A 23,858-nucleotide genomic window follows, 5' to 3' on the forward strand; every position below is an offset into this window, starting at 1 on the left:
CAGAAAAATGTAGGAATAGAATCTAGACCTTGTTGAGATACTTGCGTTGCTGGATTAACCAACTCTGAAACCTGTTTTGGTGCTAGATCACATTGCCATTCTGTGTGGTAATGCATTTCCATATTATTTAAGTTAGTTTGAGTTGGTTTTCTATTACTTGCAGCCAAAAGCATCCTATTTGCCTATATGAACAGTTTAAAGGTAGAATTAACTGTCAACAGAATGATAGCCATTCTTAACTGCACAGATTAGTGAAAGTACCTGAATTTTCCTTTTTCCATGGAAACAAATGATTAAAATGTAATATATAGCATGTTTTATTCACAATCTTTTTTGAAATTATCTGATAACATTTCGGTTCAACTGCTGAAATCCTGGAGGGCAGCAATAATATATCAGCTAAAAATAGCAGATATCTCTAATTTATATTTGTTTTTAGAATGCATTGTTTTATAAGTTCTGGCTTAGATAGCTGGAAGTTCATAACCATTCATTACAAATAAGAAAGGCATTTTGTGATCACTTCCGAGGAGAAACTAGACAGTTAACTTCATTTTGATGTCTTGCTCTTTTTCTACCACTTTGGCATAGAATATATTTACATTCTTCATTAGATGGATTAGAGTTGCCATTAAAATGACGGAGTGAAAAGTAACAATTAAGCAGTTGTTAAAACAAACTTTTGTCGAGCCTACTTTTTAGAAAGCTGCTTAGTAACAGAATCAGGAATCTTATTTTGTTCAGGTTTATAGATATTTATTGAAGACTTTTGCTGTACCAGGCAGTATGCTATATACTAGGGGAAATGAATGAGAATTCATATCAGACTTAGAGGTACTTACTAGTTAGTGTTGAAAACAATGTGGAAACTATTACAGTTCAGTGTGTATTGTGCATTGGTAAAATTATGTGCAAGGAATAGGAATGCAGAATAACAAGTGACTAACATGTCTCATTTGTTTTACCCAAGCCTTTGCAAAAAGGGAGAGGATACTTAGGAATACTTAAAACTTCTTCAACTGTTTGCTTAAGAAAGAAAATAAAATGAACCACAGAGTAGTCTTATGGAAATGTAGAAGGTATAACAGAAAAAATACACGCTTTTTGAGCCAAATCAACAAATTTGTGACCCAGACTTATAATTTTCTAGTTCCATGGCCATAGGGAAGTTATTTATCCTGTGACTGAATTTCTTCCTTTGCATGTAAAAACTAGTCCTTACCTTCCTTCGGTTGTGTGATTACAGTTACTCCGGGCTAATATTTGTTGAGCAATTACTATGTACCAGACACTATGCTAAGTATTTTCAATGCTTAATCTTATTTTAAACCTCATGTTTCTGTGTGCATGTATTATGGCCCCCTTTTACAGTTGGTAAAATGAAGTACAGTCAGATTACATAATTTGCCCATGATTCCACAACTGTCAGATCCAAAATTTAAGGCCACTCTCTCAATTAATTTTAAGGCTTCTCTTCTCAAATCTCTCTTTCCTTCTCTCATTTTGGGTATTACTAAGTTTCCTTGATATTCACCTAGTCTCTTTCTGGGTAGTTAAAAATACTTGATGCTAAAAAAATAGTACCATAAACTAGTAGTCAAACACAGGATTATGAGAACCGTTTAAGAAATAGGCCATAAATACCAATTAAGAACCCTTGTGAGCACCCAAAAGAATCTTGTTCTTGACTTCTCTGGCTCTCCATCCTGTCTCAGGAATTAATTCCAGTTGCCTGGCAAATGCCATGGCAAATCAGGGAATAAGGCAAATGCCATGGCAAATCAGGGAATGAGACCAGAGCATAGCTATACCTAGTCCAAGACAGGAAACCAACAAACATCTGAGTCAGAAGCCAGGCTAACAGTCATTGCCATACTGTTCTGCTCTACTCGTAGATAACAGAGTAGTTTCCCGAATAAGTAGGCTTTTGGTCAACTGTTTGGACCATAGCATTATACTATGTAATATAGACTAGACCTGGCCCTCCCTTCCTAGATCACATAGGAGACAAACCCCTAACACTGTACTAAAAGTACATAGTTGGCATTAAAGGAATATTTATAAAATAAGGAATAAGAAATGAATATGTACAGATAAAAATAATTCCTATTAGTGGCTTGGAGAAAATTATGTGTTCATCATTTGTTTAGCTCTATAGAAAATAGATTATTTTATTTTAAATATCTTCCAAATGTCATAGTTTATTTATCAAGTTATGATTTTTAATTTGTTATTTATATAGGGTACTTGCATCATACATTCTAATTCACAGATCAGTATATAGCATCTGAAATAGATGCAGAGTAAATTTATTCAGGATTAGAAAACATGTTCTTGGCTAATTCCTAATGATAATGGTGTACTCTTTTGCATATTTTGTGGAGCTAGAATCTATATGGGATTAATTTATCCTATAGTTTAGACATTTCTTGATGATTTGGACCCGAGGATTTAGCCTCCTTTGTCAACCCATGTGAAATTTAAAGCCAGAAACTCATTTCATCCCCCTTCATGTTGTCCTTAGCAGAAATTGTTTGTATGATCAGAGTAATTCATTCTTTGATGCCAGTAATAGGAAGGAAGAAGTGTCTTCATTTTCTTAGTTTTCAATTTCACTTTTGTGAGTAACTGAAGAAGTTCAAATTCAATCAGCTACTCTCAGGGATTGTTCTCCGGTTGCAGGATCACAGCCTGCTAAAGGGCCCTCATATCTACTTGTGAAGCTTAGTGCAAGTTAAAGGAAACCGGGGATCACACCATAGGCCTTACCACATTTTGGTTTATATCATAATTGTTCCTTAGGAGGACAGTGGTTCTCCAGTCTCTGTGTCACGGTAGTGAATATCTGAATACCCTTTCATAAGTACACTTTCAGAAATGTCATGAACACGTCTTTACTCCCAACTATTTATCTTAATGAAGTTCTAGAATTATATGTGTGTTTATTTATACGTGTGTGTGTGGGGGGGGGTACACGTGCAGGTATTAAATTATTGGAAGGTGGTTTATGAATCAGTTTGGATTTCTTGCCAATATGTGTTTGAATTAGAGTTAGATGAAGCTAATTAATTTATTGCTATTCAAATAAAATAAAAGCTGTGAATTCAGCTATTAGCCTCTTTTCCTGTGTGTAGTGTACTTGAAAATGAGAAGTCTTATCGGTAAAAAATACTGAAAAACACCCTGAGAAGTAATCTATTTATAAACTGAAAATTTTTATCTAGATTTTATTGTGATTTGAACTTGGACAAGGATGAGATAAAATATTTTTATTCATAAGTATTCATAAAAAGGATCGATTGATACTAGACCAACAAGGCATTAACTTTTCTTAAGATACACAGAAATCACTTTATTGTTCAGGACCTTATTGTAATGATTTTTCCCTTGAAAGAATTTACTAGTGTTTAATAACCTTTGATTCGGGAAAGTGTATTTTACTTACTTGTTTGACTACCAAAGCTATTATAAAGTTGAATACCATAAAAAGTACATCATGTTGAAATTATACTTAATTGATGGCTGAAACCATTTTTACACACATGCAGAAAGAAATAGAGAATGATGAAGATTTCCAAACGAATTCTGTTTGGACTAAATATGGCAAGCAAGAAAACAAAGATTTCAGGAAAGATATGGGGTTTCTTGAAATGAAAGATGCCTTCAAAGAAACTGCGAGTAGAACCCAGGTAAAGCTTTATTGGCTGAAAAAAAAAAAATGTATGTTTCTGCTTCTTACAGAATTGTTTGAGATGTAAAATACTGTGGAAATAACATGGATTTTGGAATCAGAGAGCTGGTATTTGAACCCAGCTCTGTGTTTTATGGTTATGATTTGAGCATAGTAGGATATTGTCCTGTGTCTCTGTTTTGAGACTCTTATTGAAATAATGCATATATGCATATAGAAACACACAGTTCTTAATACACAGTATGTTCTCAACATAAAATCCCTCTGTATATTTAATATAACATGTGTGTCTTATAAAGAATTCTTATCTATCAGCAGTATGTATAATAATTCATGGTCTAAATTCAAATATTTTACTGCATATAGAGCAAAATTTAAAAATGACAGAAATGATTTATATTTTGACTAAATATGAAAAACAAATAGGAAAGACTTTGAACTTGGAGTACTAAAAAGGACCTTAAGAAATTAGCATGTAATATGGCTCACAAATTTTTTGAAGTAGCAGCAGCAACCAAAAAAAGGCATTGTTAGTTCTATTCTGGAAAAACTAATGTTCAATTATGTTCAGTTTCATATTGTATATAGTGTTTTATAAAAACATTCTTTAGTTGATTCACCTAATCATTAGCCTAGTAGTTATTATTACTTAGTCTCAACTAAAATGTTTTTAAATGTAAGTAGGAAGATAGTAAAAATAAATTTTGTGTTTACTGCAGCTGTCAAAAATTTTACAAACAGAATTCTAGGAACAATTTGGTACTTCTTAAACTGAACAGTATCTTAAGAAATTATATAGAATGAGATTAGGTAAAACTTTCCAAGAGCTTAAAGTATTTTTGGAATTTTTTTCTGGCTTTTCCAAAGTACAGTTGATATTTATGTGATTTATAAGACTACTTTCTGTGATTAACTACATGTATATGACCTTAATAAGAAACATTTTGAATTGATGTGTCTTTTGAAACAGGTATTTCTTGATATGCCTAATAGCAAGACTCGGCTTAATCTACAGCCTAAATTATTTTTACAAACATTCGGAGAAGTGAAATAAAACAATGAAGATTACCGTATTCTGTTTTGACTAATCATATGACAATTCTGTTTTGACTAATCATATGACAAATTGAAAAAAGCAGAGATTCCAAGAAAAATTAAGTTAATAAAATTAAAGTACCTGAATTAAAAGTATATGTAAACAAAATAAAAACTTTGTGAACTAAAAAATCTATGTTTTTCTGCTTCATCTTAGTATAACTATTATGTAATATAACTCACAAGGCTCTTTACTATATTTAATCTCATATGTATATTTTACAAAACTTACTTTCTTGAGTGGGTTTTTTTCTGTTGTGACTTACATTGCTTGTGTTGAAGCTATGGTTAATCCACAGTCTAACTAAAATATTTTTACAAACATGCAGAATAAAATGCAATATAATGCTGAAGATGTCAATGTTAGTTCTATTTTCACTGAACATCACAAAAAAGAAAAATGCAGAGATTCCAGTAAAGATTTCAAATTTATTAAAATGAGAACTGAATTAGCAAGGCACACATATGGAAATCAGGTAAGATCTTCCAAATTAAAAGTAATTTACATTTTACATCTCTTTTCTAAATTTACCTCATATGTCATTCATCAAATTATTTTTAATTATATATACAAAAATGTTATAAAGTATTTGTGTACAATTTTTAAAAGAATGCAAAAATGAGTGCTACATACCCACCAGTTAAGAAATAGAGCATTCTCAGTTATTTAAGACTCTGTGTATGTTTTTTCCAAGTTGCATCCCGTTTTCTTCCTCTTACCCTGAGCTGCCATCTCTGTCTTATAATTTGTTTTAATTGTTTTATTTTTCAATATAGTTTTACCGGCACTGTATGTATCCCTAATAATACGTATTTAAGAATGTATCCCTGTGATTTTGCCTGTTAATGAAGTTTTGTATTTCATGGCATTTATAGTCTTCTGTAACTTGCTTTTTTACCAGTGTATTTAATGTTCCATTGTTTTCACAATTGTCCATTTTACTCTTGATAAGTATTTGGATTTCTTTGTGTTGGTTTGTATTTGATTAGTTGGTTTTTGCAATTAGGAACATTTCTGCCATGAACAGTGTTAACATGTTCTTACATTACTCTTGATGCACATGTTCAAAAGTTTCTATAGCTTAAGATATGCAAGTATATCCTTAAAGACTGTGCATATTCATTTGTACTAAGTAATACCCAAGTGATTTCCAAAATATTTTACTAATGCATAGTCCCTCCAACAGTGATTTCCTGTTTGTGATTTCCCATGTATATAACTATTATTAGGTTGGTGCAAAAGTAATTGTGGTTTAAAAAGTTTAAAAATAATTACAAAATCTGCAATTACTTTTACACCAACATAATATTTTTTTTGTTTTTACTTTATTTAAAAAAAAAAATTTTCAAATACAGCTGATATTCAATATTATATTAGTTTTAGGTGTATAACTAGTGGTTAGACATTTATATAACATATGAAGTAATCACCCCAATAGATATTGCAACCTATTTTTGGACTCCTGTTTGATTTATTTTCATTCTCATCCTTATTATTTCCTTCCTTCTACTCACTTCGGACTTTATTCTTCTTTTCCTATCTCCTTTAGGTGTAAGGCTAGATTGTTTATTTGAGATTTTTCTTGTTTCTTGAGATAGACATGTATTGCTAAGAATTTCCCTCGTAGAACTGCTTTAACCAAAGTAGTTGTGACCCATAGATTTTGAGTCATTTTATTTACGTTTTCATTTGTTTCAAGATACCTTTTGATTTCTTCCTTGATCTCATCCTTAACCTATTCATTGTTTAGTAACATGCTATTTAGCTTCCATGTATTTGTGTATTTTTCACTTTTCTTGTAATTGATTTCTAATTTCATATCATTGTGTTCAGAGAAGATGGTTGATATGATTTTAATCTTCTTAAGTTTAGTGAGACTTGCTTTTGTGGCCAAGCATATTATCTATCAAGTGTTCCATGTGCACTTGAAAAGAGTGTATATTCTGCTTTGGGGTGAAATGTTCTAAAAATATTAACTAAATCCATCTGATCTAATGGGTCGTTTAATGCTGCCATTTCCTTGTGGATTTTCTGTCTGAATGATCTATCCATTAATGTCAGTGGGGTGTTAACGTCCCCCACTATTACTGTATTACTGTCGATCTCTCCCATTATGTACATGAATATTTGCTTTATATACTTAGGTGCTCCTACATTGGGTGTGTAATGTTTACAAGGGTTATAGCTTGTTGGATTGATCCCTTTATCATTATGAAATGTCCTTAGTTGTCATGTTATAGCCTTTGTTTTAAAGTCTGTTTTGTCTGATACAAGTTTTGCTACCCTAGCTTTTTTTGTGTTTTTTTTCTTTTCCATTTGAATGAAAATCTTTTTTCATCCCTTTACTTTCAATCTATGTGTGTCTTTCTATCTGAATTGGGTCTCTTGTAGGCCGCATATATACAGGTCTTGTTTTCTTATCCATTCAGCCACCCTGTCTTTTGATTGGAACATTTAATCCATTTACATTTAAAGTCATTATTGGTAGGTATGTAGTTATTGTCATTTTATTATTCATATTTTTTATCTTTTATTTTCCTCTTCTTAAATAAGTTCCTTTAACATTTCTTGTAAAAACTGTTTGGTGGTGATGAATTCCTTCAGCTTTTGCTTGTCTGGAAAGCTCTTTATCTGTCCTTTTATTCTAAATGATAGCTTTGCAGGATAGAATAATCTTGATTGTAGGTTCTTATTTTTTATCACTTTGGATATTTTGTGCCAATCTCTTTTGGCCTGTAAAGTTTCTGTTGAGAAATCAGCTGACAGTCTTATGGGAGCTCTCTTGTAGGTAACCAAGTGCTTTTCTCTTGCTGCTTTTAAGATTCTCTTTGTCTTTAACCTTTGTCATTTTACTTATGTGTCTTGGTGTGGTTCCTCTTTGGGTTTATCTTGTTTGGGACTCACTGTGCTTCCTTGGGCTCGTATGTCTATTGCCTTTGCCAGGTTAGGGAAATACACTGTCATTATTTTTCCAAATAGGTTCTCAATCCCTTGCTTTCTGTCTTCTGGTACCCCTATGATGCGAGTGTGTTGTTATGCTTGATGTTGTGTGAGAGGTCCCTTAAACTCTTCTAATTTTTGAAAATTGTTTTGCTTTTCCGGTTTGGTGTTTTCTACTACCTTTATCTTCCAAATTGCAGATTTGATATCTGCTTTATTTAACCTGCTGTTGATTCCATCCAATCTGTTCATTTCAATTACTGTATTCTTCATTTCTGACTGTTTCTTTTCTATAGTTTCTCTCTCTTTGTGTAAGTTCTCAGTGAGTTTATCTATTCTTCCCAAGTTCACTGCGTATCCTTATAACCAGTGTTTTGAAGTCTGTATCTTGTAGAAGTACTTGCCTCCATTATATTTAGTTCTCTTTCTGGATTTTTATTCTTCTTTCATGTTTTAGAGGGAACTTTTTTTTTTTTTTTCCTCCTCATTTTGGCTGCTTCCCCATGTTTGTTTCTGTGTATTAGGTAGGTCTGCTGTGTTTTCCAGTCTTGGCTGGGTGGCTTTTTGTAGTAGGTGTCCTTTGGGGCTCAGTGGTGCAGTCTCCCTGGTTACCTGAGCCAGGTGTTCCAGGGGTTTCCCTTGTGTGGGTTGTGTGTGCCCTCCTGTTGTAGTGGAGCTTTGATTGCTGTTGGCATGTCAGTGGGTGGGATTGACTCTCAGGCTGAATGGCTGTGAGACTTGGCTGTGACTGCAGCAGACAAGGTGTTGTCCACCAGCTGGCCCCATGGAGCGAGATTCGCTTTAGCAGAGGTCTGGTGCCTGCCAAGTGCACTCTTTGGATGTGTTGTTTGTGGTGGTAATTGGGTGGTTGTCTGTTGAGGTCTGAGTCTAGCACCAGCTATGTTGGTTCTGGGATTTCTTGGGAGGGGCTCTGGTGCTGCCTGTGCCCAGCCAGAGACCACGTGGAAGGAGCCACAAGACTTGCAGTTTGTAGCTGCCTGTGCTGGGCTTGGAAGTGTCTTTGAAAGGCTATACTTCAAACCAGGGCCAAATACTACTAGTGCTGGTTTTGGGGCCACTTAGCAAAGGGGTACAGGGCACCTGAGGTCAGCTGTTGCTTGTTTGGGGTTACTGGACCTTTGAGAGATTTTAGTAAAATTTTCAGCATGGACTGAAGCTGGCTGTTTGTGAGAACAACTGCTGAAAGAGGTTTGGGCCTGTGTGTGAATTGGGTAGGTCAGGGTCTCCAGGAGTCAACAGTATGGGGCGAATGGTGTTAGCCAGCTTGATGGAGACTCAGATTTGGTGCCCACGTATGCTTGCAGGCTGGGTTGGGGGAGGGTTCAACAAAGTAACAAAAGTGTCTGCCAGCAGTTCTTTCCTGGAGAGAGCTGGTCCTCCAGGCCTCGACCTAAGCCAGACAATTCAGTTCCTCTGGGTATGTCCCTGGAGCTTTTCTAGCTGCTGTCCTTTCGCTGGAGCTGAGGGCATGTGTTTATGAGCAAGTGAGTCTGTGCTCAGGCCCTTTAAGTGGACATCTGGGTCTCCAGCAGCCCTCTATTTCACTTGGATTTTCCCCACTGATTTTCATAGCCAATTGTTGTGGGAATTCCTCTTCCTGGAATTCCCACTGATTTTCACAGCCAGATGTTGTGGGGCCTCCTCTTCCTGGAACTGGTAGTCTGTCCTGGGAAACCCTATGTAGGGTTGGGACCCCTCGTCCCTCAGAGGGGACCTCTGCAGCTGAGATATCCCTCTTGATTCTTAACCACCACATGTAGGGGTGGGATCAGCCCATTCCACATCTCCACCCCTCCTACCAGGCTCGTCATGGCTTCTTCTTTATGTCCTTAGTTATAAGACTTCTGTTCAGCTAGTCTTCAGGTGGTTGTCAATGATGGTTGTTCTATAATTTAGTTGTAATTTTTTATGTGGTTGTGGGAGGAGGCAAGCACAGCATTTCTTGCTCTTCCATCTTGACTGGAACTTTCTATTATGTTTCTAAATGTGTTATACTGTGTTATAAATCAGACTCTTCCTGAGTTTATTTGGATTTTATAATATGTATCATTCATGTTGAGATTTGTTTAATTGTGATCTAAATACATTTAGAAGGAAATTAAGAAAAAGGATGAAGATATTCAAAGGAGTTATACTTTAAGGAAAAAACACACACAAAAAAGAGATTCCAGGAAGGACATCGAACACAACAGAATTGAAACTACCTTAAGAGAGCACGCATATAGAGATCAGGTAAAACTTTGTAAGCTAAGACAAACAGTTTGCATTTTTTCTGGCTCTTCCCTAATACAATTTAGACACATATAATCTGATGTTTTTTGATTACTTGCTGTGTTAAATAGAACCTACTACACATCTTATGAAAAAACTTAAGTTGATCTGGTGTGATATTCACACTTAATATTATGATTAACCTTGGCTCAAAATGAAAATATTTTTACATGCCTACACAAAGACATTTGAGTTAATAATCAGGATATTCAAATATATTTTGTCTTGTCTAACCGTAATAAAAAAGAAAAAGAAACAGGTTCTGAAAAACAGGCTAAAATTCTTAAAATGAAAAATGCCTTAGGCCTACATGTGCATGTAGCTTGGGTAACACATTCTAATCTAAATTTTAGCGGTTTTTTTGTTGTCGTTTTTTTGTTTGTTTGCTTTACTAGTTTTCCTCATCTTTCTTTAATTCATTTTTCTTCTTTTACTTCTCTGGAATGTTGGAACTAAATTTTAGTTTTTTATCTTTCCTGATACAATACAGACCATTTTAAATATAAGATAGCTTTTTTTTTTTAATGGGACCCTTCTTAAGTTAACTTTTCCAGCGTATAACTTCATTTTACAATTTAAACCACATCATGTTTATATACGTATATTGAGAAGGATCTTCAGAAAAAATTATAAAGGTAAATAAATAATGGATCAGGTTTTGTGTGAACATGGCAACAAAGAAAAAGAGAGGTTCTAGGAAAGACTCTGAACAGACTAAAATGAAAAGTACATTCAGAAAGTACATATGTAAATATCAGGTAATATTTTCCAAATTTAAATTTGTTGTGGTTAACACTGCATGCGTGTGTTCTTGTATTGTCCATTGTGATACTTACGAGTTCTGTTGGCACTGTCTATAGTACACTGTCTGAAGTACTTTTATGTGTATGCAGAAAGAAATGAAGAATTCTGTTTTTGCCGATCATGCCAAAGAATCAAAAACCAAGGATATCAGGACAGATGTGGATATTGCTGAAATAAAAAATGCCTTAAGGAAGCATATATATAGAGCTCAGGTAATATCTTTAGTATGCCAAGTCCTGTATCGTTTCCTATTCTTAAGTATAACCAAAATATAATAATAATAATAATAATAATAATAATAATGATAGACTCCTTATGTGTCATGTCTTAAAATAATTAGTTCACTATTTTTTTTTATGAGCAGTAATGTGTTTGGACATTTAGTAAGTATGCTGAATTCTCTGCTATTTATGCCTCCGTGATGTTACAGATAAATTATGTATTTATAGACTGTAGCTTGTTTCTGGATGCTTGCTAGCCTGATATTGGAGAATGAGGACTGAATGATCCCTTTTTCTGTTGTCCTGGTTCAGCCTCAGACTTTAGGCAGACCTTGAGGCCCTGGGTATCGGGGAAGGCTCTCTTTCCAGCTTTCTGCATCCTAAGTAGAAGCAAAGCTCTGTCATTGTTTTAATTTGTATTTATTCTGTTAGCAATTTTGAGCATATTTTACACCTTCACTTGCCTTTTGTGTATTTCTTCCTCTGCCTTTGATTATTCTATTTTCCCATTAGGTTGTTTCATATCATTGTTTCTAGATCTTTTTATATAATCAGGATATTATTTCATGTTTGTTGCAAATATTTTTCTGGTATATTTTGCATATTTAAACAAATATGCAATTATAGGTATTTTAAAAATATATAGGAAAATTTTACATGTGATTATGTAGAAAATTTGACTACATATTTTTCTCCTGTGAACTCGTATAGAAAATGTTCTGCCTATTTCTATTTCTACATTAAAATACTAAGGACAGTGGACCTCTTCAGGTCTTCAAAATTAATATGACTTTACCTTTAAGTTATTTCTATTTAGAAGGAGAAAATAGAGAATGTTCATACTCATGAGATTGCCATGACCTTAAAATGATGAAAGTCCCTCATCTGAGCAACCATGAATATGAGATCACTTATAGCTATTAGTGTCTTCCTGAATGGATCTGTTTTGTACATTTGGCCCAGGTTTTAATGCTTTGTGAACGGAAATGTATTTTTTGACCTAAAAATGTTTAATTTTAATTATATGCTTGCTGTTTTGTAGGCCATCAGATACAGCTGCATTAGAATAGATAAACAACCAGTATACAATGTCGAGGTAAGGGTCTTGGAGTAGAGTGGTGATGGACAAAAAGGAAGGTTTGTTATTTATGTTATTTTTAGTTATTTTGATATGAAGGAAAGTGTTGTCTGCAACACATTCTGTCAAATTTTAGATGTAGTTTCTGTAATTGGAAATAAAAAAGAAAAAGACCTCCTGTCAAAGCTCCAAAAAAAAGTATATTGTAGTGAAAACTAATAACAAGATAAAAACTTAACTTGTGCTCAGCACAGGTAAGTTTTGTGTCCCGCTTCTCACATTTTATAGCTTTTATAATAACTACTTCTAGATGAAATTTTCAATATAATATTTACAAAAGTATTTTTCCTTTATATAATTATTCATTCCATTAAAATTGATCGTTTACGTCCATGTAGTCTTATAGAGTATTTTTGATCCTTAACTAGTTCAAAGTAGTTACTTTTGTTGTATTGGTAAAAATATTTTGACCAAGGGGAATGTATTTCATGGAACTCTTATTGATATTAATGTGCATCCTCAGAGTCATTATATGATATTATAGTAATTGTCACTCTTTGCAAATATAGATGACATCTTAATATATTTAGTATTAATAGACATAGTTTGCGTATAAGTTTAAGAGAAAAATAAATTTTGCACATAAAGAACTATGTATAGTTGTAGCTCTGACTGAGGCTTCTCATTATCAGCTAGACTTTGTAAATTCCTCTTAAAGTTTTTCTTTTAGAGGTAGTATTTCCCCTTAATGTTTAAGACAACAGAATAATAAATGAAACCAAGTATTTTTTGCAGTGCCTTATCATGTAAAACATTTATATAAATCATCTTTTTTGAACCACATAGCAGTCCTGTAAGGGTGTGAGGTCAGGAATTATCTTCATTTTACAGATGAGGAAATAAGGTAATTCAGGATTTGATCCCAGAATTTTACCCTTATCTTTGAGTCATAGAATCCTTCTTTTCTTAGGTTAAAAGTGCTGAATTTCCCAGAAGTGTATTAAATTTAATTGAAAGCCTCATAGAAGGTCAGTTTTTTAAAGAAGCAATTGAAGAACTTTCCTCTTTGCAAGCACAGTATATCCCTCCTGTATGCCTTCTTCATGCTCTTCTGGAGAACATTCTACAGGTAAGAACAGTCTTTCAAAGAATTAAAATATGAACATTCTTTTTCATTTTTGTATGTTAACAGTTCCTTTTCTCTTCGGTACTTTTCTCCTCATTTTAATAGGAAATATAGTGCCCATTAACATTTCTGTTTTTAAACTATTTAGTAAGTACTGCTCTGAGTGGTTATCACAGAATTTCCAAGATAAATTTCTCGTGGGAAAATTTTATCTGATTTTTTTTCCATGGCAGTAAATTATCCAACATGAAAATAATTAGACTACAATGATCTAGAATGCCATTCAGTAAAATCACTCCTTTAGTACATTGATAATCATTTTTATTTATAGTGTAGATAGCATACTCCTTAAACTATGAAAACCAATCGGAACAGCTTTTCAAAGGTAGCTTTCTAATCATGTTCTTCATCAAAGTGCCAATTTGAAGAAATAACAGGTGTAAACTATGTCAGATTAATATTGGTGGGAAGAATGTTGCATGAAGTTTCTTACCTTTAGTTCTTTTCAGGTCACTTTTGGGAACGCTTAATCTCACTAAAATCATGAAAAGTAAAATGAACATTTCATATAAATTAATCCCAAAAGGTACGATTATCTACCTTTGTGTAGAAACATGTGTAGATTATCTACCTTTTGTGTAGATACATGTTTAGAATGTGTAGATACATGTTTAGAGTATGCCTGTGTTTGCTGTAATATTTAACTAGCTAAATATGATACTTCCGTCTTATCTCTTTTGTCCAAACACATACATTTGGCGAGAAAGTTAAGCCAGGGTTATTATAGTTTTAGACTGAATAAGCTGGTGAAACTGTACTTTAGCTGTAGTGTTTTATTTTTTTGTTTATTTTTAAATAATAGGATAACCTAGATACGTTTTCCGGTCGATATTTTCATATACTGTCAGCTCTTCTTCACCTACATCCTCCTTGGAAGTCCCCAGCCATGTCAAGATATTACTTAGAGTTGTTTCAGTGTCCTACTTGTATGAAAGGAGTGTGGTCTCTAATAGAAGTGCTTATCAGGTAAGGAATTTCACATGAGGATGCTAGATTTGATCTACTAGTTGTTATGCTATGTGCTTGTTAGATACTGATGAAGGAAGTACATGTCTTTTTTAGAAAAAGTTTATGTGTGTATGTATATGTATATAGTATGTTTGTGTTGTATTTGTTGCAAAAACTCTTATAAAAAGGCCAAGTCTAAATTGGTCATGTTTGTCAATCAGATTATTTAAAAAAAATAAATGTTTAATGGGTACATGAAATGGATTCACAGGAAAGCCAAATCATTATTCGTTTTTATTTTTTAACAAAAGTAATTCTGTTTGCATATTGTTTTAAAAATTAAGAAAATTAATTTATTGAATATGGATATCATCAAAGTTTGGTCATCAAAAACAAACATTTGTAACTATACAATATCTGTGTTTGTGTTTCTGACATGTTTTTTTCAGCTAGAAATTTGAATTTTGAAACTGAACTTAATATTCCTAAATATGTCATCTCTTTCAGGCCTCTGCACATGCTGTCATCTGCCTAGATGCTTGCTTTGTCTTACAAATGTTACTCTCTCCAGAAATCCTTCCTATTTCTCCTTCTTTCTCCCAAACAAAACTGATCATTTTTCGCTTTCTTCTTTGTTAGCTGTCTGTATCTGATAGCCCTCCTTTCTTTTTCCTATTTCTTTTTCCTTTGAGTTTGTAAAGTACTGTCTTTTTGCCCAAGTGTTCACTGTTAGGCAGTCCGTGGTAGTCAGAGAAGGGATACTCGACTAGCCAGGCAAAGGCTAAACTGTTGGTTATCAATTTGAAATCATAAAGATTCACCAACCACCTTGGTTGTGATATATTTGAAGCGAGCTAATCAGCTAGCTACATGCATTTATTCATTCTTTCAACAAATGTTTATAAAGTATTTACTGGAAGCCAGACACTGTGCTGCATTTCAGAGATAAGAAAAATAAGTTCCTGCACTTTTGAAGGTGACTGAGATGTAAACACAACCCAAACACAACAGTACTAGCCGAGCATAGGTATATAGGATGTGAGAATATATGGTTTATGTAGCTAACATCTTTCCTAATTTCCAAATTTGTTTCTTCCTTCACTGTCATTGCCTTTATTTAAAAGCATTCATTGCTTCTTATGTAAACTATTGCAATTTTGATCTGCTTTATTGATCTTGATTTTATTTTTTTCCATTTATCTTCCAAAATACCCCAGTATGCTCTTTTCAAAGGGATCTTCTCATTTCCTAGATAGAAGTCCTTCAGTAACTCACACATCACCTACAGTTTACATTTCTTATCAGAACATGTAAGACCCTTCATGATTTCACCCCTCTATATGTCTCCATTCTTACCTTCATCATATTCTCAAATGTGCCCAACGACTGAACTATTGTCCATTTCCTTTGCCTTTGCTCTTATGTTTCCACTGCCTATATATACCTTCATTCCTGCATCCCCAAAATACCTGTCCAACTCCTACTCATGCTTTAAAATGCAACTCAGATACTACTTCCTAATTCTTTTTCCTGAGTTTGTTACTCACATCAGCCTTGGGCTTTCTTAAGAATAGATGCTCAGTTTTAAACATCTTTATCCTCAGTGCTTATTATAATAGCTGGAACATAATAAGTAATAATAAATGTTTGAATGAATTAATTGAAGCTATGTGAAATGAGATTTAGATAGCTTAAAAGTAGATTTTTTACTAAACAGAAATACCCATATTTTTTTCAAAATAATTGGGTTTATTGGGGATTGTATAGTGGGAAAGTGTCTAGGGAAGTGGTAGGAATATAGATAAACTGGGTGATTTAGTCTACTTTTGAATATATTTGAAATGTTATATAATATACGTTAAAAAAGAAAAAAAGATACTTTGGTATCCATCTCTGGCAATTATCAGATAAACTAAATAACTACGCATATGGAGGATCTTCTAGAACAGATTTGAGTATTAAATGAGCTAACTTTAATAGCTATTAAGGACCTTCCTAACCTGAGAATGTGGTATTAAAAAAGAAGACCAAGAAGATAGAGACAGAGGTAGTGAGTTACAAGTATATTGTTAATATAATTGATGATAAAGTTAGAAGAAAATTGTAATAAATATTGTTGACTAGACTCTCTCTCTCTCAGTCCTAGAGTTCTGAGAAATCTTATGCTCTCTTTTAAAAAATACTGTGGAACTGTGCTGTTCAACCCAGTCGTCACTAGCCACGTGTAACTATTTAAATTTTATTAAGATTAAATTAAAAATTCAAGTTCTCAGTTGTACAAGCTACATTTCAATAGGACATATCCATCATCACAGAAAGTTCTATTGCACAGGACAACTATAGAAAATGCAAAGAAAATAAATACTGAATTTTTAAAACTCGAAAAAGTAGTCCAAAATGACCTTAATTTTACTAAATAATGGAAAAAGTTGAGTAAGAAGATGGTTATGGAGAGTATAATAAATTATAAATTGAGAGTTTAGCACGTCGTCTAAATCAAAATGAATTTCATTATTTTTTATTTATCAGTGATATAAAGAGTGCAAAGAGAGTACCAGATGGTTGTTAAACATTACAATTATTGAAAAATTAAAAAAAATTAGATCTGTATTATTAAAAATTCAGTATCATGAGCTATTTGACATGGTTTAATTTTTAAAGGAAGAAAATAATAAAATTACTGAATTTGCTTTATATTTTGTTGAAGCAAATTTCATTAAAATTCCAGTAATACTCTAAAAACATACTTTATCCACAAATTACTCAATAAATTGCTTGTATTTTTCTTGGATTCATCTTTTTCAGATCTTGTCTTTTCAGTGAAAGTTTTTGTCATCGAATTTCAGAAAATATTCTTGGCTCTAAGATGCTCCACCTGAGACTGCTCAAATTTTTCTTTAATTTAGTTGAAAGTGAAGTGCGACATCTGAGTCAAAAGTAAGTTTTAGTTGGGATAAACCCCACCATTTTCTATATTTATATTGTTCTTTGTACCATTTTTCTAATCATTTGTATATGTATTTCTAAAAAATTACCTTGTTTTCTAGTTTAAAGTAGATTTATTTTAAAAACATTTCCAGACACAGGCCTTCAATGGCAGTAAAGATTTATATATTCTTATGTTTCCTTAGTTCACATTTTTATTTTCACTAACTTATATATTGGATTAGGTAAGAGTGTTTTTATTTTTCAGGACTTTTATATTTTTGAATTCTTTAGTAATCGAATGCTTAAGTGAAAAGCTACACTAGGTTTTAACACTGAATTTGTAATATTCCTGATAAATTGATTTATGTGCGACAACTTGAAGTTAGATTATTATGTTTACATGGTGATTATATTGAACTCAGGCCATTTTTTATATTTTGTCCTTTATTACTATTAAATATTCTGACCTTTCTATATTCAGAAATTGCAAGAATTTGTTGTTTTATGACAAAATGTCTAATAACTGTAGTGGTCATATTGGCATAAAGATACACTTCTTGTGCATATTTTCATTAGGTTGTATGACTGGTCAGAATCTCAGAGTCTGAAAATAACAGGAAAGGAAATTCTCCTTGAAATCTTCTGGTCAGGAAATGAGACCTCTGGACTTTTGACCAAACCAGTAAACATGCTTTTGGAGTGGACTATATATTCTCACAAGGAAAAATGCAAATCTGATGATGTAAGTAGGATTAATTTACAAATGAATAATTACCTGCGAAAATACATCTTTGAATTTTGCATCATTTTTCTTCTCTTTGTTCTTTGAATTACTTGAGAAAAATTAAAATGAACCCAAATATATCATTGTTTTCTGTTTAGTTTATCTAGTTTAAGATAAAAGGTTTTTGGAGAATGGTTTCTTTATCGTCTCACATCTAGATATGGTAGCTAGGGACAGTTATTTGATCTTTACCAGTAGGAAATCTATACTTATCTTTCTAGATTATTTACTTTTGTATGTTTCTATTCTTAAGGAACCTGTGATTTCATACAGTTTATGTGTACTAATAAAAAGTCCTACTTGTTTTTAAACCTACCTTTCTGGATGTTGGGAGTTATTTCCTCAGCTATTTCTTTGTAAGTAGATTTTGTCTGTCATTAGAAATTTGACATGGAGTGATTTTAGTGTATTATCTATCTGAAGGGTATTTGGGAGGGTTAAATGAGTAAAATATGAAAAGTGCATAGCAACATTCTTTGCCACAATTTGGGTGCATAATATTAGTTCTCTTTCTCCTTTTCAAAGTGATCTGCTTTGGGACTTTATTGTCTATGTTTTTTTGTATTGTCATTAACTTCTCGTATTTTTAAAATTGTTTCCTTTTACTTTCTGTCTTAAAGTTTTGGATCTTTTTTAGTCTTAATTTCAACTACCTACACTTAATATAAATTGACTTTTGAGTACAATTTGAGATCCATTCTACAGCCTTTGATACTTGAACCTAGGCTGCTTTTATTTTAAAGTATTTTCATTTTCAATAATGAATTCCCCTTTGATCCAATAAATAGTTTAAAAGAGTGTTTTAAAACTTCTAAAGAGATGGGTTTTATTATTGTTAATGGCTTTTGTTTGTCTATACTTTTGTTGTTAATTTCTACTAGTGAATTTTGGTTAAAGAATAAGCTCTATGTGGTTTCTGCTTTCTGAAATTAACTGAGCTTTTCTTTTTTTGACCTCATGTAAGATTAGGGACCAAAATGTGTTTTTTCTGTTGTTTCTCTATCACCTATGAGCTCAAGCTTAATGATAAGTTGAATCAACACTTTTGAATTTACTTTGTGGATTTGTTTGTAAAAGTTTCTGCTTTGTATAGTGATGCCATCTTATTATTCATGATTGATAAGTCATAACTGCCAGCTAGGTAATATTTTCCTCAGAAACAGTAAAGCATAGTAGTTAAGGTGGAGAGCTCTGGTGTCAAACGTTAGAAAGTCTATTCTATTTCAAGATTAAGGAAGATTCTTATATAGTTTCTCTTCTAATATTTACTCTGATACATTTTTCCCTCTTCTACTTTCTAAGTTCCAATTAAACTTATACTTCATCTTCTTATCCTGTTTTTTACCTCTCATCTATAGGTACTTTCGATTTTTTTCCTACACTTGGAACATTCTAGATAGTATTTTTCATCCAGTTTTTAGTTTAATAATCTCTTTTCAGCTGTGTCGAATATGTTGTTAAACATGACAATTGTACTTTGAATTTTTATAATTTTTTCGGTTTTAGACTTTCTTACTTCCAAATTGCTATGACATGTTTCTATGACTTCTAGTTCCCTATGAAATTTTCTAGGTTTTCTTTTGTCTTTGAACATAGCAATAATAGTTATTTTATACTGTCTGATTTTTCCACGTTTGAAGTTTTTGTGGGTCTGTTTATATTTATTGTTTCTGCTGTGTGCTTCTCTTATATCTTTTATATTCTCTTGCAAGCTAATTATTGTTGACTGTGTGCTATAAATTGCATTTGAAAAGTTATCTGTGGAAACAATTTGTGGCAAAGAGTATCTTCTTCCAGAGAGAATTTGTTTGCTTCTGACAGGTGCCTGGGTGTACTACCTACTAGTCAAGGACTACTCGAATCCAGCGTCCAGATTCAAGAGTTTCTGGGTAGTCCATTTGAACTACAGGGCTACAAATACATTCCATTTGCTTTTATTTCACTCTTACTGTTAATGGTGAAACCGTTCTGAGTCTATTAGGTATTAGACCTTGGGTTATGACTTTTATACTCCTTTTTCCCCTAGGCTCCAAAAACCTCACTTATGTATCTCAGCTCTTTCTCTGAATATATCCTTAGGGCAAAGTCAACAAGCTTTGAGTGTCTCACATAGCTTTTACTTTCTCCTAGATCTTGGCTTAGCAATTCCTCATAACTTTCCAGGATATGTTTTACTTGTTATTCAACATTTTTAGTTTTCTTCTATAATAGAGTTTATCTGAATTACCTAGGCCTCCATTATCAAAAACAGAAACCCTTGTTTTTAAAAATTCTGCTTAGGGGCCTAATCTGAGGCATGCAAAAAAAAAGAAAAATTCTTTTGAGGGACCTAATTTATTTTTTTTTAATTGGTATTTTAAAAGCAAGATTGTTTCTAGGTGTAGCTAGACTTCTTTGTGATCAAGTAATCGTATTATGTGGCAATAACCAGGTGGGTAGCCACTTTCTTATACGCGTGTCTGGTTGTAAAAAATATATGGTTACACAAATGTGTGTAAATTTAAAATATTTAACAGAAATAGAACTATCTGCATTTAATTGCCAGTTGAGTATAGTACATCTAAGCTAAAACTGATAACATCCTTATTAATTACCATCTGCCTTTTTATGTACTTTTTAGACAATAGAATCATTGAAGATAGAAATATTTCCTCATTTTTAAACGTTTCCTTTTTACCTATTCGATTATGTAAATGAAATGGTTCATTACAACTGAAAACAATAATAAAACTGACGTTTTCACAATTTTACTAAATCACCAAGGGACTATCACAGATAAGAATTTGCTCAGGAAATACTGATGTAAATAGCAATAGATTTATACATATTCAACTTGAAGATTTTTGTTCACATTTATAAATAAATTCAACATATTTGTGCAGCAATCTACAATAAATTATAGCAATAAATTGTACAACAAGTTGTAACGTGAGAACTGGTTTTAAACTTTACAAATTAATGTTTTATTTAACATTTGAATTGCTCAAATTCATATAAATTTTTTTTTATTGTTACCTTATCTGTTAGAATTTATTTTTGTACGTAATTATTAACCTTTTTGGCAGTTTCCAATTTCAAGAATTCCATGCATGTTCACAGACATCATTTTCTGTACTGTAAAACATTTGTTTCTTGATTTGCTGAGTTGAAGCATTTAATTTAAGTCATTAGCTAAACAGAAGTCCTCAGTTTATGCTAATATTGTTTTGTCATAATGTCAATCAGCAAGTATTACAGAGTGACACAATGGCAGTGAATTTCATTGTCATTAATCTGAGAAAGCTTTGGGCTTTTCTTGGCAAAGAGCAGAGGTGGGCTGTGTCAAGGTTATGGAGGAGATACAAATTTTACTAAGCTTGGTGATACTTTTTTTTGTGATGTCCTTAAGTGCTATTTAATGATAGTCCTACAATTATAGGCAGAAAGGGAAACTAGTTTGTATTTAAAGATAAGGAAATTGAGGCTAAAGAGTTTAAGTAACTTAGTCAACACGTCACAGCCTGTTAGGGCAAAGCCTTGACTAGAGCGCAAGTCTCCACTGCAACATACTTTTTCTCTTGTTTCAAATGCTAGTGTTTAAAACAGGAAGAGGCAAGTACGTACATTATGTTTGCATCTTTCTGTCAGAGGTACTAGAGGAGCAGTTTGTCATCTCTTGCAATGGGATATTGTAGAAAGCCCTACCTGGGAGTCAAAATGCCAAGATTCTAGTATGTTCTACATTATATACTGGTCAATTTTTGGAAGCTCTTCAAGTTTATAAACTGGAGATTATACTTGTATTGGCAGATAATAGAGAACTATATTGACAGAATGTCTGATAATAAACTTGAACATACTAGAAAGGAGTTCTAAAGTAGATATATGTCACATGTGCAAATCAAATCTGTCTTTCATTTCTTTGTTAATTCTTAAGGTATTCATGTTCTATTTTTTCAGCTTTCACTAGTCCACTTCTAGAGCATATATATGCACTATGCTAGGAAAAGCAGCATTGTTTATACACTTAATGTTTCGTTGATTACAATCCATAGCACAGTGTGTGTCTTGGCCCTATGGTTATAGTGAGTGTCATAGTTAAGGATATAGTATAAAAGGATCCAAGAACCTGATTTGAAAGTGTGTTTTTATATAACATTTTTCTGTTATGGGTATGTGGTATGTATGTATCCATGCTAATGGCACGCAGATAAAAATAACTTTGGCAGGATCTTTTTTGTAAAGGAGCTACAATCATTCCTTGCAAGTACTGCTTAATAACAGTAACTAACTGTTTAATAACAGTAATATCTCTAACTGTTTAATAACAGTAATATCAAGGAAAATTGAATGTTAAGCAGCGTCAATATTTATTTGTGGTATAAGGGTGTATATTTGTATAATGAAAAAGGAAAAGTTCCAACTGTTGATTTTATGTTATTTTTAATTGATGGGAGTACTGGATTGTGGTTTTATATGAGGCTTATTAGCTCTGTAGGCTAATCTTTCCTCCTATTTAAAGTCTTAGGACCAGAGATTTGAAAAGTGATCCTGCTTTACTATACCTTTGAGCTGGAGAATACTTTGAGAAATCAACATTTACCAGTCTCTCGCTTCCTTTCTGAGTAGTGTCATTGCTGATATTCAGATACACATGTTGGAAGGAACATTCTGTGGCATGAATCTTGACATGATCAATTTGCTAGTTTAAATATAGATTTTCACTGCCCTGTCATGTTCTCTTGATAACTTGAACCATGAGAAATAAAACTTGCTGAGAGTGATCATCTAATATGTTGTCTTTACAAAGAATGAAGTTGGCCTCCTGCAAAGCTCTTTGAATACTGGCGAAGACCCAGTGCTTCACGAGTTGATTCTGTTTAGCTTTAAGACTTGGGCCCTGTCTGGGTCCAGGGGAGATGCTGGTACTTTCCCACCCTGTTATGGCCAGTTCTGCTGCTCACTTCCCATGTCACACAACTGTACCTGCAAGGCTCAAACTTAGCCCTCTAATCAGTGTGGGAGAAGGGAGGGAACGTGCTGATGCCCATTCATGAATTCTGACCTAGCAGGATCAATCTGTAGTCAAGGTTCTGTATTGTGGCCCATGATCGGATCTGAGGAAGAACAGTGGTTTCGTAATCATGCAGCTTAAAAATCCCCTAGGACTCATTCTTCAGAGTCTCTGTCCCAGATTCTAATGCCCAGCCCTGCCACAATGCAGTGTGCTGCCCCAGTGTGATAGGTGTGCAGCTCCCTAGTCATCTTGCAGGGGATCCTGACTGAGGGTTTTCCCTCAATAAACACTTTTTTTGGCAGGCCTGATGTGTATGTTACTTGACCATTTGCCATTATTGGCACACAAACCAGAAATAGAACTTCAATTTTGAAATATTATAATAGCTTCTTATGATAAGGAATGATGCCCTAATGAAATACTATATATACCTGTAATAACCTTGTTTGCTAAGGCAGGAAAAAGAAATCCAGTCGTCACTGAGGGTTCAAAGTGCTATAGATTTCTCTGTCACTATCCCCTACTAGATCTAGTATGGTGGTAGAACATATCAGTTATAATCTATTTGGATACCATAACATTTATATACTAAAACCTTTCCACATGCCTCTACCCAACTGTTAATTTAGTAATTTTTTTTCACTCCTGGACAAAAAAATATAGGAATTTCAACTGCATAATTTTAATGTCGTTGTTAAAAGTTTGTATTTCAATCAAAGGTGTTTTTAAAATACTATTTTCACCCCTCTTCATCTTTACAGTTTATGGATTAGAAAGATTATTTTTAAACTCTAAGGGAAAGCACACTTATTGTAAGGTTTTATGCTATATTATAGGAATTTAATGTTTATTATAGAAGTGATCATATAAAATAATATTCATACTTTTAAAACT

The 23,858-nt window shown here is 33.0% G+C and overlaps 1 protein-coding gene across 3 annotated transcripts in view; it reads left to right on the forward strand.

Moving 5' to 3' along the window:
- SLF1 (SMC5/6 complex localization factor 1) overlaps positions 1-23,858 on the forward strand; it is a 62,323-nt gene that overhangs the window by 19,877 nt on the left and 18,588 nt on the right. For 2 of the 3 annotated variants that reach the window (XM_019711755.3, XM_074328712.2), the window contains exons 6-14: positions 3,549-3,689; positions 5,116-5,262; positions 9,840-9,980; positions 10,913-11,035; positions 12,087-12,140; positions 13,093-13,251; positions 14,111-14,274; positions 17,062-17,193; positions 17,761-17,926. In XM_019711755.3, coding sequence (XP_019567314.3) covers positions 3,549-3,689; positions 5,116-5,262; positions 9,840-9,980; positions 10,913-11,035; positions 12,087-12,140; positions 13,093-13,251; positions 14,111-14,274; positions 17,062-17,193; positions 17,761-17,926 — 1,227 coding nt within the window. The remainder of the gene's footprint in view (positions 1-3,548; positions 3,690-5,115; positions 5,263-9,839; positions 9,981-10,912; positions 11,036-12,086; positions 12,141-13,092; positions 13,252-14,110; positions 14,275-17,061; positions 17,194-17,760; positions 17,927-23,858) is intronic. The other variant, XM_074328713.2, reaches the window with a different exon arrangement.

The sequence above is a fragment of the Rhinolophus sinicus genome, chromosome 3 (assembly GCF_057876585.1).
Source record: "Rhinolophus sinicus isolate RSI-liver-muscle chromosome 3, RSI-T2T, whole genome shotgun sequence".
Lineage (NCBI taxonomy): Eukaryota > Metazoa > Chordata > Mammalia > Chiroptera > Rhinolophidae > Rhinolophus > Rhinolophus sinicus.